Source organism: Ctenopharyngodon idella, chromosome 8, assembly GCF_019924925.1.
Source record: "Ctenopharyngodon idella isolate HZGC_01 chromosome 8, HZGC01, whole genome shotgun sequence".
In the NCBI taxonomy this organism is placed as follows: Eukaryota; Metazoa; Chordata; class Actinopteri; order Cypriniformes; family Xenocyprididae; genus Ctenopharyngodon; species Ctenopharyngodon idella.
In genome coordinates, this window is record NC_067227.1 from 11,921,620 (window position 1) to 11,935,975 (window position 14,356).

Here is a 14,356-nt window from a genome sequence, read left to right on the forward strand (position 1 = left end):
AGGGTGGATCTTTTGTGCTCCTGGAAACAGCCACGAGACTTACGCCATGTGTATTAGAGGTTGCTAGGCCTATGGGCCGCCTTTTTTGAACACACTGGAGTATGTTTGGGTGTATTTCTCTTTGAGAATTATCTGTATACACTTTCGTTGGCCAGAGGCCTAAGTGATAAATCCAACCTCCTTTTTGTCTGGTTGTTTATCGTCCTTGGGGCCTAAACACTGCCACGATCTGATGCCACGTATCTGTTGAGGTTATAGGCCCCTCCAGGCCTTCCTTAATACGTGTTGGCATACGCTGCACTCCTCTTGCTTTAAAGAGTAAAAGGTGCTTTTTACTGAGTGCACTACTCCTTGGATTGTGTTAGATGGATTGTCATGCAGGCACTTTGCAGCCTCTTATGTTGCCATTGAAGTCGTCTGTCTACCCCAGAAAAACAAGACAGGTGTTCAGGGTGGCCCTTAAAACCAGGCCACTTTCTGTATAAGACTTCTGTTTCCACATAACTACTATCATGCTGTAGGCCCCTCCTCGGCCTTCATGAGTATGTGCCCATTGCATGGTCTACCTGTTTGGTGAGCTACTTCCCTTTTAGGGTTACGTTTGTAATGGTGCTTAGCTCCCTAAGCTAATCATAGTGGTAGGCCTTAATTAGGCCTCCTTCTATGATTCAGCCTCAGGCTGGTTTGTGCTCCCCTGGATCAGGGTTCTCTAGCGCACAGCATCCTTAGTGCGTTAATTAAGCACTGAGTAGATCCTAGGATGAGTGGATTGTACTCCTCTCAATATGAGGGTTCATAGCACTTAGCTGAGTTCTGCTCTCCAGGATGCCCGTCTCTACGCGTGGGTTTGAGTTTGTTTCTGCCTCTTTGCAGTCACTCTTACTTACTATCTTCTATGAAGAATGCGTTTTAGAGGCTCTGTATTCAGACAGGATTGGCCAAGACTAAGTTTGTCTCGTGACAGACCAGGTTGGCCTCCCTGGTGGCATTGGGGGTGACTTCATTCCCCTTTAGTGACTGGCCGAGGTTCCCTTCGGTTCCTTGGCCACATTCCCTTAAAGGGATCGCTTTCTCTTCGGAAAAGCTTGTTCCAGACGCCTTAGCAGCTTCTGTAGGACCTCTGAGGAAGTAGGGACGTCATAGGCTGTCGCCGGCCAATAGGCATTGGAGTTATTGGATAGTTGGCTTTCAGACACCGAGTCACGTGACGTTCCCCATAGCGTTTGCAAACGCAGAGTCTCATTCCCTGTTCTCAGGGAACCATGGTTACATATGTAACCTGAGACGTTTTTTGAGCTGAAACTTCACAGACACATTCAGGGGACACCTTAGACTTATATTACATCTTTTGAAAATGTGTTCTACGGCACCTTTAAATCCTGTGTGCTAAATCTTGTTTTGTACTTGACTGCATCTACTTGTGCTCTTAAAGTGATGTTTGTATTTGTTTAATGGTTTTCACCTGACTGACTGAATGCATGCTGCATCAAACTTTCAAAATAAAAAAGGAAAAAAAGGTGAAAGTGTGATCAATGAGTGAAGTCCAGTTGATTTCTTCTTGTAGTGGGCCGTCTTTTTAAAAATGGTAGAGTTCTGCACACTGAGAGTCTTGCAAAATATTGAGGAATCATTTGACAATAACGTAAATGACATTTGAGAGCTGCAGCAGAAGGATTTTCATGGAATAACATTTCTTTTTTCTTTGTTCATCACGATTCTATTGCTTCTAAAAACTATATAGTAAGTATGGCTTCCATCCACATTCACTTTTGATGAGTGAACAAGAGCCACTTAAAGCTCATTTAGATCTCAACCCTTATTTCTGAGACTCACCACATTATAGCACCTTGTCTAACATAATCAATGAAATTGGATATACAGTAGGTAGGTAAAGAGGACAAAATTGAACAAAACACAAGTCCAAGATACAATTTCACACAGAAAAGATCCGTCCAGAAATTTGCATGTGGTGCTGGTTCTGTAATTCAATGTAATTCAATGTCGACTTTATATAGGACTAATTTCAAATTATTTCAGAAATTAACTGGTTGTTCTGGGGAAAAGATCAAAGCTGATAATAGCATGCACAACATTAATATATATATATATATATATATATATATATATATATATATATATATATATATATATATATATATATTGCCAGCGCAGGGTTGTAAAAATGTTTTGTAAACCTCATTTAGGAGGCCTTCTGATTAAAAAAAAAAAAAACTGAACTAAATGTAGTCTCAAACATGACCACGGGATGTCACTGTCATTCCACAACCACAGCACAGGCTGATTTACTGAGATTTAAGAGAAACTTTTGGTGTTTTTTACGTGTACTATTTCACACTGTTACACTACAAATTTTGTCATGTAATATGATATGAATAACACAAACATATTCAACCTCTTTCTGGTTGTATACGCACTGTGTTGAGCAGTTAATCGCATGACTCTCACTGCCTGTCTCGTGTTTAATTCACTGTTAGCAGGTAAATCCTGTCGCTCGTGCTCTGGACTGCTGAGGATGTAGAGCTCGCAATGGGTGACTGGCGGACAGATTACTGGAGTGTTTCGCGCTGTCAGGACACTAGTTTCTACACGGACGAGACCACAACAGGACGTATGAAGTCAGCGACAGTTATCAAACAAGAGAAAACTGAAATGTTACCTTTCTTTCATTGGATTATAATGGAAAGCTGTGCATTAATTTAGAGAAGATCAACAAAATGTGTTCTAAACTAATACATCTCGCTAAAGATACCAGTTAGGTTTTGACACACGTGCCGCCCTTCCAATTGGAATGAATTATTCAGAAGTGTGCAGCTCTTCATAGTCTGTGGAGCGCGTGCACAGGTGAAGATTCCACAGGTAAAACAGCATCATGATGCCGACGGACCAAATGCGCTCCTCTGTCTCTCCTGTGTAGGGTTCATAAATGCCAGAAACGTTAATGGGACATATCATAGATAACCCCTGTGGCCAAAATGAGCGTCTATTCTCACCTATGGCGGATTCTGCAGATATTATTGGCAACGATAATCACGGCTGTCACTCAAGGTATGTGGATTTCTAGTCAAGTTGGAAGAGCTCAATCATAATGTTTTTGTCATTGTAAATGGTATTATACTGTATTTAGGAAGTGAAAGGGGTTTGTAATTCCTCAGGAGCATTCAGAATCTTTACATAAAAGAAAAAATGGGTGACTCGAGTTTCGTTTTAGACAGGCTATTTAAATCTAATCATTCTATTAATGGCCAGATTCCAGAAAAGGAATTTTATCCTATACTTCAAGGGTTAATTGTGTTCCATTCCACTTTTTTTTTTTTTTTTTTTTTTTCAGTTTCAGAGACAAATCCCTTTTTTTTTTTTTTTTTGGTGAGACTTATTACTGTATAGTTATATTTCATAAAATTAATGTAGCATGAAAATTTGATGGTTTAAAACAAATCAAATGTATAATCAATTGTCAAATGTTTGGCCCAAACACTTTAAAACCTTCTTACTGCACAGTATACAGGTTCAAACAGTACAGTTTGTTTGATTAAAATTGTACAACAGTGTAGTAGATCAGTCGAAATTATATTAAATTAACTGAGTAAAAGCTATTTCCCATGCATTTTTATATACTGGCATGCACCATCTTATGAATGGGCATGATCCTTCTGACATACATGAATCTATATGTTATATCTGTATCTGTAAGGTAGGCCTACTTATCTGCAGAAACTATTTTTAAGACCTTAAACATTCTGGATAAAAGCATGATAAAGTTTAAATCCCTATAAAACAGATTTTTCAAAGAAGTTTTAAGGGCATTATTGGATACAGAACCATTTCCAACCTTTCCTCAAAGGTCTTTGCTCACTTCTCATTCTTTAGATTCCCATTTCTCTCATCTGTCTCAATCCTTTCTGTACTTTTTTTTTCTTGTAGTGAGTGCTTGTTTCTCAAGGCATGGTCTGCATAGGATTAGTGCTCATCCTGTCCCAGAAACAGTGTTTCTACAGCTTCACTCATTCACAGGGGCTGAGACATCTGTGCCGTGTGTGTTCTCTCTCTTTAATGGTGTTTTAAGATGTTTTAGGATCACTTCTATGTTGTTGCACACGAGAAGATATAAAAGGAAACAGTATCACGCAAGCAATTGTGCTATTATTGTACTGATTAAATATATATGCTTTTATACAACAACTTCAAAAGTTAATATTGAGTCATTTTTCAGACAAAATTTGTCCAGTTAATTTATATATTTTATGTCTCTACCAACAAAACTTGTTCCAAAAGAAGCAAAATAATCAAGCCCTTTCAGAAAAGCACTTGGCCAATAAAATGTTCAACGTTACAGTACCGTTTGTTTAACTCAGTGTCTGTGATGGTGCAGTGCAACAGCTTCAGTCACTGAAATGTGTTCATAACAATTTTATAGATTTGTTTGAAAAGTTCAAGCAGACAAACCATACAGGATGAATAATGATGATGGAAAAGAGCAAAAGGAGGGAAAGTTATCAAAATCCTTGCTTGCATTCAATAGACCCAGTATGATGACTTGCTTAATGTTCATATAGTTGCTGCCCATGCATTAACTTACTTTTTCAGTCATATTTCTTTAGGATGTAACAAATTAGACTGATATCAAATGACTCTATATGTGCCATAGTTATACAGTATGCTGGCATATGTTTTACATTCATTTCAATATTGTCTATTGATATACTGTTAAATGTTTACCATCTGTGTTAGACTTCATTAGACCCCATCAGTTTCCCACTTCAAGCCTTAAGTCACGTTCTTACAGTTTAATGTGGTGACATTTGGCATTAAGGATGTATTATAAAGGTTGGTGCTGACTTAAAAAGTAGCGTGCAAGCTTGCTTGTTGACAATGTGATAATGTAGTATAATCACAGAAAGTATCTGCTATGTACTAACAGCTGTCGTAACATTATATTTATGTCTTCAGTACCAAAGTCTTCCAGCATTAAAGCCCCAATTGGTCAGTGTGAATGGTCTCTGCTCTGCCATCTGTCCTTGCACATCCTGGAGCGTAAATGGCGCTATAACTGCTGCATTGAATTATTTTGTAATTAATTGCATTTGCTTAATCAAAAGATAAACAAAACATTATATATTAAAAATTCCTCAAAGAACTCTAAACTTTGGAAAATGTAAATATGAATTAAGGCCCATTCACACTAAGGACAAAAATATAGTGATAACAATAAAGATATAGTTCTAAAAATTGTTCTAAATATAAAAGAATAGCAGAGTCCACACTACAACTATAAAGACAACAGCACAGAGAAACTATATGGTTGGAATCACTTTTTTTTTTTTTTTCTCCTCCAGCTGATGAACGATAAAAGCATTCATAGCCAATCACAATCCATCCTGCTTTAAAGAGCTTGAGCACATCCTGGTGAGCATTTAAGACGACATAAACTGCAGTGCATGCTTGGAATAAACTGATCGATATCCGCTGGTGTGGACGCTATAGTTATCGTTTTAGATATCTTTATCGTTCTTGGTGTAAATGGGCCTTTTGTGTTTGATACACAAAACCAATCATGTCTTTGACAAGCAGTTTTTACCACTTGTAATAGAAAGGTCATTTAACAGAAATAATGTAATGCCAATTTACTAAACTTACAAACTTCTTTCCTTAAACATTAAGTGAATGTGTTAAACTTTTAATTAAAAAAATTATAATAAGTAAACATTTTTTAATCCTTTTTTTAGACTTAAAGTGAGGTGTTAAGGTGTCATAGCAAGAAAGAGTGTCATCTCCAGTTTTACTTGAAGAAGTTTGAGGTATTTGAAAGAAAAGAGGCAACTGTTGATGTGTCTCAAAGGGAAACACATCTGTGCTGTCAGCTACTGTTTGTAGTCCTCTGAGTCTTTTTACTGTATTTTCACAGCATGGTGGTGAAACGCACTGCTTTTTTCAATGTTATCAAATTTTTCAATTGATTTCAAATATACGCTCTGGGTCTTGAAGCAAAACCAGTTGAGAAGCCCTGATCTAGAACACCACACCACTTTTGCTGTTAAAGCCACATGGCTGAGCACATACAGACAGCAGAATGCTTTCTTAGCGTGTACTGATGGATAATGCATGGATGGATAGAATGTGATTGATTTTACTATATATTTTCAAGAATATTTGTGGAGGGTGAAATCAAAATAGAATTAATTATATCTGCTCTCAAACCTGCTATTGATGTTTCATTAGTACTACAATAAGGTCCCATTAGTTAACTAAGTGCATTTAAAGTTATTGTCTCTCAAAAGTAAGAGTCAACTCTGAGTCAATTAAACGAGTCGTTTGTAAAACGAATCCCAAGCCGTTTCGTTGTGATGTCACAACGAAACATTAGCATATTGCCCCCCCACTTATTGCACTTATTGCACCAGGGAAAATTTATTTTTTCAACAATACCACAGCAGTAGAATCTTTTGTTGTGTTCCCGTCATTTTACTGACAACTGCTTCTCAAACCTCGGGGAGTTTAACGCAGGATTCACAAAACGCTTGGTCTTAAAATATGGATCAATGCCCAGTTTATTTGGACCAGCTTGCTCCTCTGAATCTCAATCTCTAAGTATGAATAATAATTGATGTTTATATTTTCTAGTGATCATTCAAAATTCGTAGTTTTGTATGTTACATTGTGTAACATACACCCAATAGTCTGTATGTCTACTGCTAACTGGCTAACTCACGTTTCTGTAGTACTGCTATTCAGATGTGGGTCCAATATTGTCTAAAATGTGTCGATTAATGCAGCTTGTTTGTCTTATTACTTGGAGTAATGATCAAGGATGGAGCACAACTTTTGTTTACAGAGTCTAATGCATTATCAGCTATTCACGTTTGTGCTCGGCTAACGTAGGAGTTTACAACATAGTTGTGGGCCCGGTTCGCTTACATAACTGTAAAACAAACTTTTTTTTCCTCTGTGTTTTTATTATTACAGTAGAGTGGAGCTCTATCTGTATTGTAATAGGATGTTAAGATGCATTGTAATGTCAAACAATAATATAGCCATTTTTTACTTTGTTAATAGTTATAACGAAAAAGTCTGTGTACACATCTGGCCTAAATGTTTATCTTATGTTAGAGGTTTTCAGCTTCGCTTGGCATTCTGAAACAGTTCCCAGAGGTGCAGCTACATAAAGTATAACAGTGACTATACTGTGATATAAGACTATACTGTGATATAAGTGCTATCACATCTTATAAATAACGCAAACTAAGGTGACACTTACCATAGAGAAACGTCCTACTCCAGTCGTGATTGTGAATCAGTTTCTGGTTGATTGACAACTTCAGACGTTTCATCGCCGGACTCTGGCTCGACGTTATATACAATGTCTTGTGAATTGATAGCTGTCATTCAGTTATGGCAATAGGCGCGCAGTGGACCAATCACAAAGGGCCATCTGACCACTCTGAGCAGTGTAGGCTCACAGAAAGGAGAGGTTTAGAGAGACTGATTCTTTGAACTGCTTCTAACAAATCGTTTATGAACTGAGGTGAAATTAAATGTATATTATGAGAAAACGAAAGTGTTTTTTGACATTGCATGCATGTAAACCTGTTGTAGGAGACTCCCAAAACAATATTAGGAACCTTAAAAAAGGCATAAAAGGGGCACTTTAAAAACACACATTAAACATACTGAGCATTTTTCTCAGTGTTTAAACGTACTGAGCATTTATCTCAGTGTTTAAACACGCACATCAAACGTACTGAGCATTTATCTCAGTGCTTAGCACGCAACCTTAACACTGTTTCCCCTATGTGTGGCTAGCAGGCTTATTAGCCCATCATACTTACGGATTTAGAGCTGAATCCAACCAGATGTTATCTATGTCATTTGCTGAAATGGAGGGTAAATAGAATGGATGTTGACCTATTGACCTGCACAACTGCTGATGCTGATGCATCCAGTCCTGCTGATGGGTAGCAGAGAAACCTTTATATGAACTCAAAGCCAAATGCTCAGAACTAAAGAATCTCACACAAATGTAAAACATCTGAAACAAACAGCTCACCACACATAAATTCTCTAACAAATATACACATTATCTGCTCAGATATTTTGACATGAACAAAGCATTTAAACTTAAAACACTACAGAAACCATCTCAGGTTACATATGTAACCACGGTTCCCTGATAGGGAATGAGACGCTGCGTCGAAGAAGCTGTGGAAATGCTTCTGCGTGATTGCGTCGTGAAGCTCATGTGAAATCAGTCCAAGGGCGTGACAGAACGTCATAGGCAGGTGATGTCATGACCAGGAAACTATAAGCACACCTGAACCAAACCGCGCTAGCTTCTGATAGGATGAAGCAAGTCAGTCACAGACATGCAGGGAGTATGGCAAAGTGACACAGCATCTCGTTTTCCTTCTCAGGGAACCATGGTTACGTACGTAACCTGAGACGTTCCCTTTCAAGGGAACTCACGCTGCATCGAAGAAGCTGTGGGAACCTCAATACCCACGCCATCATAGTAACAAGTGCCTGTCTGTGTGAAATCATCAGCGCACACCTAGACGAGAGCACCCCTGACCCCGCGGTCGAGGCCAGATCCAGGTTGTAAAACCTCACAAACGTGTGCAGCAAGGACCATTCTGCCGCATCACACACTTCTTGTAGGGAAACTCCTGAGAGCAAAGCTTTAGAAGCGCCCATACTCAGAGTTGAGTGGGCCTGGACCATAAGAGGTGAAGGTTGGCCCGGCCGATTCATAAGATGCAGGATACCCTTTCTTAGGTGACCCGAAACAAACACGGAGTTGATCTGGTTTACGCCACAGGACAGCTCTGTGGACGTAAGCATCTAACGCCCTAACTGGGCAGAGCAGATTTAGCTTCTCCTGTTCTGGGGTTTTAAATGGAGACGGACAAAAGGCCTGCAGCATCATAGGGCTTGCCACATTAGTGGGAACCTTAGGAATATAACCTTGCTTAGGAAACAAAAAGGCTTTCACCATGCCAGGTGCAAACTCAAGGCAGGAGGGAGATACCGACAGTGCTTGTAAGTCTCCAATTTTTTTGAAAGATGAAATAGCAATCAGGAACACGGTCTTGAGAGTAAGGAACTTCTCAGGAACCTCCTCAATAGGCTCAAAGGGAGCCAAGGACAGGCCTTCCAAAACTATGGCCAAATCCCATGTTGGCACCCTCAACTGTGCCGTAGGCCTTAGCCTCAGAGTGCCACGAAGGAAGCGAGTTACCCATGGGTGTCTCCCAACAGACATACCATCTAAAGGAGTGTGGTAAGCAGCAATGGCCACCACATACACCTTCAAGGTGGATGGGGATAACCCTGCAGAGAATCGATCCTGCAAAAACTACTGAAGTGCTGAACCAACTGGGCAGTGAGCTGGGTCTAGCATGTGACTCCTGCACCATGAAGTGAACACTTTCCACTTCAGGGCATACAGCCTCCTAGTGGAGGGTGCTCTGGAATGGGGTATGGTCTCTACAAAGAGACCTGAATCTACGGGCTGGGCCCCCTCAGAGGCCAAGCCCACAGTCTCCATAACTCAGGGCGGGGGTGAAGAAGTGAGCCCCTCGCCTGAGAGAGAAGGTCTCTCCTGACAGGAATCTCCCAAAGAGAGCCGTTGAGGAGAGACACTAGGTCCGAGAACCACACTCAGTGCGACCAGAACAGGGCTACTAACAACAAACGGACCCCGTCCCCATCCCCGTCCCCGTCTCTTGAACTCCCCCTGATTCAGGCGCCTTGGGATGTAGACTGCTCTTAGTGACAGCAGTTTCCCTTGGGCCCACAAGAGGATCTGGTGTGCCAATCTGCATAATGGGTGTGAGCGCAGACCCCCTTGATATTTTATATATGAGACCACCGCTGTGTTGTCTGTGCGGACCAACACACGATGGCCCCTCAGCTCTGGGAGGAAGTGTTTGAGTGCCAGGAACACACATCCAAAAGTTTTGCATCCATCGTAAACATTACGCGACAACAAGGAGCTCCCAACACTGGCCCTTGGGAAAGAAACCAAGGTTTTTTCCACAACACAAGCACGAAAGCATCGCCGCGTGACCTTGATCACGCAAAATTGGTTTCCCCTCGAGGAGAACCCCTTGGTTTTGAGCCACCACTGCAAGGGTCTCATGTACAGCAGGCCAAAAGGTATAGTATTTAGCCTCAACTCCAACACTTTCATCTAAGCGAGAACAGCATCTTGATGCTGAACCGCTAACTGTCTTGACTGTGCCAGAATGAGCCAATCATCTATGTAGTTCAATATGCGAATGCGCTGGAGTCTCAACGGAGCCAGAGCTGCATCCATGCATTTTGTGAACATGTGGGGAGATAAAGCTAGGCAGAACGGAAGAACCCGCTACTGGTATGCTTCACCCCCGAAAGTGAACCTGAGAAACTTCCTGTGCTGAGGAAGGATGGAGACGTGGAAGTATGCATCCTTTAGATCTATCGTGACAAACCAGTCCTCTGACCTTCTTTGGAACGATGAAGTACCAGCTGTAAAACCCAGACTCTCTGCTGGGAAGAGGAACTATAGCCTCCTTTCGCAAAAGAGTCTGTACCTCTTGTTTCATAACCAGAGCCTGCTTGGGGCTGACCACTGTGGAAAAGACCCCGCTGAACCTGGGCGGGCGTGACTCAAACTGAATTCTGTACCCTCCAGTGAGGTGCCCTGAAGCAGCGAACCAGCAGGGAACAACCGAACTGGCACCTCCTCAGAGGGAGCAAACGTCCCAGCGCCGCTACGTTTCCGGGCGAACACTGAGACATATGTTTGATGAGAACCGCTGCACCTTGAAGCACACGAGGTGGCAGGGTTGGCAGAATGGCCCCCTGAGGGCACAGAGGGGAGACGGGCACCGTATAATGAGATGAACTCCGACTTGCCCCGGAGGGGACTGCCCTCAGAAGCCCAACGCCACTGGCCTCAGGACTTCTTTGCCGAAGCCTTCGCAAATAATGATCTGTGGCGATGGGTGGCGATGCTCGGATGGTGACACTCATCTTCTGTTGTGCCCTATGCAAGGAGCTCATACTCGGCTGGGACTGCTCCAGTCCACTTTCCACTTTTAGAAAGCCGCTGCCTGCTTTTTTGTCTCCTGAAACCTCTCAAAGACTGTATTAACTGAATCGCTGAAGAGGCCAGGAGGAGAGATTGGGGCATCCAAAAGAAAGCTCTTTTCCCTATCCTTGATGTCTGATAGGTTGAGCCATAAATGCTTCTCCGTAGCTACCAAGGCTGCCATAGAACGGCCAATGGATTTGTCTGTCTCCTTAGTAGAACAGAGAGATAAGTCTGTAGCTTTTCTAAGCTCACATGGCTCACTTCCTCGCCCTCATCATGATCTTTAAGCAGGCCAGCTTGATAAGCTTGCAACACAGCCATAGTTAGCAAACATGCAGCTGCCTGACCTGACCTGCTGCCGCCCCATAACCATGCTGTTTCAGGGGAACGCGAGCCAAGGCGCCCTCCTCAAAGAGCGCCCAGAGGGAGCGGAGTGTCTTCATAGACAGCATATCGCAATGCTCACAACCAGCCCCCTCGAAGGGCTGCCTGAGCATGCTCCGCTTCCAAACAAACAACACAAAGCTTGTGTGTATCTCCACCCGTGATGAAACAAGGGCAGGGAGGAACACACTGCTTAAATTGCTGTTTGTTCGCCATAGTGTACTTATATATGAATGATATATAACTTGAGAGACAACAACAAATAAGACACACGATTTCAACAGAGAGCGCTTGCTGAAGGCACAGAAGGTTCAGGTCACACCACTGGACTGATTTCACATGCACTTTACGACGCAATCACGCAGAGGCGTTCCCACAGCTTCTTTGACGCAATGCAAGTTCCCTTGAAAAGAAAACATAATTTAACATTTGTGCTCAAAAACGTAACCTTGCTCTTAGATGTTCTTAAGTAGTAGTAGCATAACGAGTGTGAAGTTAATTCTACAGAGATTAGGAGAAAGTGTACTGTTTAAAAATGAAAAATAAAATAAAAGATAAAGCATTAAAGGAAAGTGTGTGTTTTCAGTGTCTCGATTCCACAAATAGTATTTTGAGGGATATTCTTTTTTTTCCTTTGAAGCAGTTGATGTTATGAATCCAAATGTTGTGTGTTGGTGCATCAACTGATCATGAAATATGATCTGAGTGACAGTCAGAGACATAGATTACACCGAAGTAAAAAAAAATCATCATTTACTTACCCTCATGTCGTTTCAAACCTTTCTTTTCTTTTTTCTTTTCTTTTCTTTTTTTGAGGTTCCATGAAGTTCAGTGTTGTTGTTGTGTGTGTGCGTGTGTGATTTTTGAGGACACAAATTTGTATAATGACATGGGTATTACACTGGTATTATGACATAAACATGAAATATGAGGACATTTCATGAGTCCTCATATTTAAAATAGCTTTAAAAACATACTCACGTCAAGTCAAGTCAAGTCACCTTTATTTATATAGAGCTTTTTACAATGCAGATTGTGTCAAAGCAGCTTTACAGTGATAACTGGTATATAATTTTGGCTGCACAGCAGCTCTTAAAGAAAATGGTGTCAATGCAGGCAGATCAAAGCACTGTTGAATATCAAATGTCAAGTGACCCCAACTAAGCAAGCTAAAGGCAACAGCGGCAAGGAACCCAAACTCCAACAGGTGACATCAGGTGGCAAATAGGTGTTAAAATGGAGACATTGTTAATAAACAATGTTTTATTAAAAATGTAAAAATGCAGAATGTTTTCTGTGATGGGTAGGTTGTAGTGATGAGTAGGGGTAGTGCAGGGGGATAGAATGTAGAATAGAATAAAAACCATTACGCCTGTGGAATGTCCTCACTCTGATAGCAAAATAAACCTGTGTGTGTGTGTGCGTCTGTGTGTTCTGCAGGGGAAAAAAAATGTTCCCATACTTTTTCCTGCACTACGAATGTTTTGCTTGTTTGTTTGGAATTATGTTTGTAAGATCATACACAATTTGTGTAGAAATCACTTCACTTACTCCCCCCAAACAACTGTGCAAAGCACAGAAAAAGAACAATTTTAATGACAATGTCAGTCAGGCAGAATTTTATCCAATTCAGATTAATCTTTTCTCCTTTGCATGTTCTGTCACTGCTTCAGCTGTAAATGACTGCATGACCCTACGACTCAATCTGCTTTTTTTAAAAATTATTTCCAGGAATTTTGGTCTCTTTTGAGCTCATCCATGTTTTTGGAGTTTACTTTTTTTTTTTTTTTTACTGGCATATAACACAATGTTGGATCTCAGACTTCTCTGAGTTTACCAATCCACAGGAGTTTTTCATGGATATACTAGAATACTGAATTGATATTGTGCCTATAAGATGAAAGTGGCTGAAGCTTGGGTGGATTAAAATAGGCTGCATTGGATGCAATATTGCAGATTTACATTTGGTATTTGGTTTCAATCTTAGTAAATGTAATATTCATATTTCCATATCTGGTAGCAGACCAGGGCATTAATAGAGCTCTCTTTATTTTATATTTGACAAATATGCCTTTCATGCTCAAGTTGAGTTAAGTCAAGTTGGTTAATGAATCAGAAATATTAAAGACAGTATTGCCTTTCAAAATCATCATCATACAACTGGTCTTCATACAGTGCATAGTTATTTTATTTTATTTAACCATATATTGCAAAAAAATATGAAAGTTCAAGAAAATCTCCACAGTGCATTTTATTTTAGCTGTTCTATGTTTGAAGCCCAATCTTGCAGTGGAAATGTCACTCTACCAATAGTTTTCTTGTGAACATATGATAAGATGTTTTTAATGACAGCACTTTATTAATTACTGATGCAAGCTAGCATTAATTGGCTGCAAAAATTTATGAATGAGCCTTTGCCATATAATGAAGTATCAAACTAAGTGGCATTTATTTTAAAGAAATATTGCACAAGCACACTTCTCATGTAAAACAATAAAAATATGTTTGCTTGCTTGAAAATTATAACAGAAAGGATGAATTATTGAAAAACATATTTGGACAAACATATTTGAAAATTTTCTGTTTGTCGAACACAGTATTGTTCATCTCAGAGCAACTTTCTTACATTCTATAAAGTTTCATTAGAATTAAAAATAATTTTGAGGAAATTATCTGTGATTTACTGAATGACCTCTGTTGTATGATTAACATTACAAAGAATGTTGACCTACTGTGGACTGTGGAAAAAATTGTGAAATCCTTACTTAAATGACTGCTAAATTTGATCCAAAACAGGCAGTGGTGTAGGCAGAGTGGCAGTGTTGCAGGCTGAGAGATTTAAATTGGGAGATTCTGAATATTTTCATGCCAGAAATGTTGCTA

General features: G+C 40.3%; 1 protein-coding gene across 1 annotated transcript in view; it reads left to right on the plus strand.

The window, feature by feature from the left end:
* Positions 1-2,238: 2,238 nt before the first annotated feature.
* The window catches only part of LOC127517123 (transmembrane protein 132D), a 55,066-nt gene continuing 42,948 nt past the window's right edge, over positions 2,239-14,356 (plus strand). Inside the window, exon 1 of the mRNA XM_051902346.1 lies at positions 2,239-3,066. Coding sequence (XP_051758306.1) covers positions 2,994-3,066 — 73 coding nt within the window. The 5' untranslated portion in view covers positions 2,239-2,993. The remainder of the gene's footprint in view (positions 3,067-14,356) is intronic.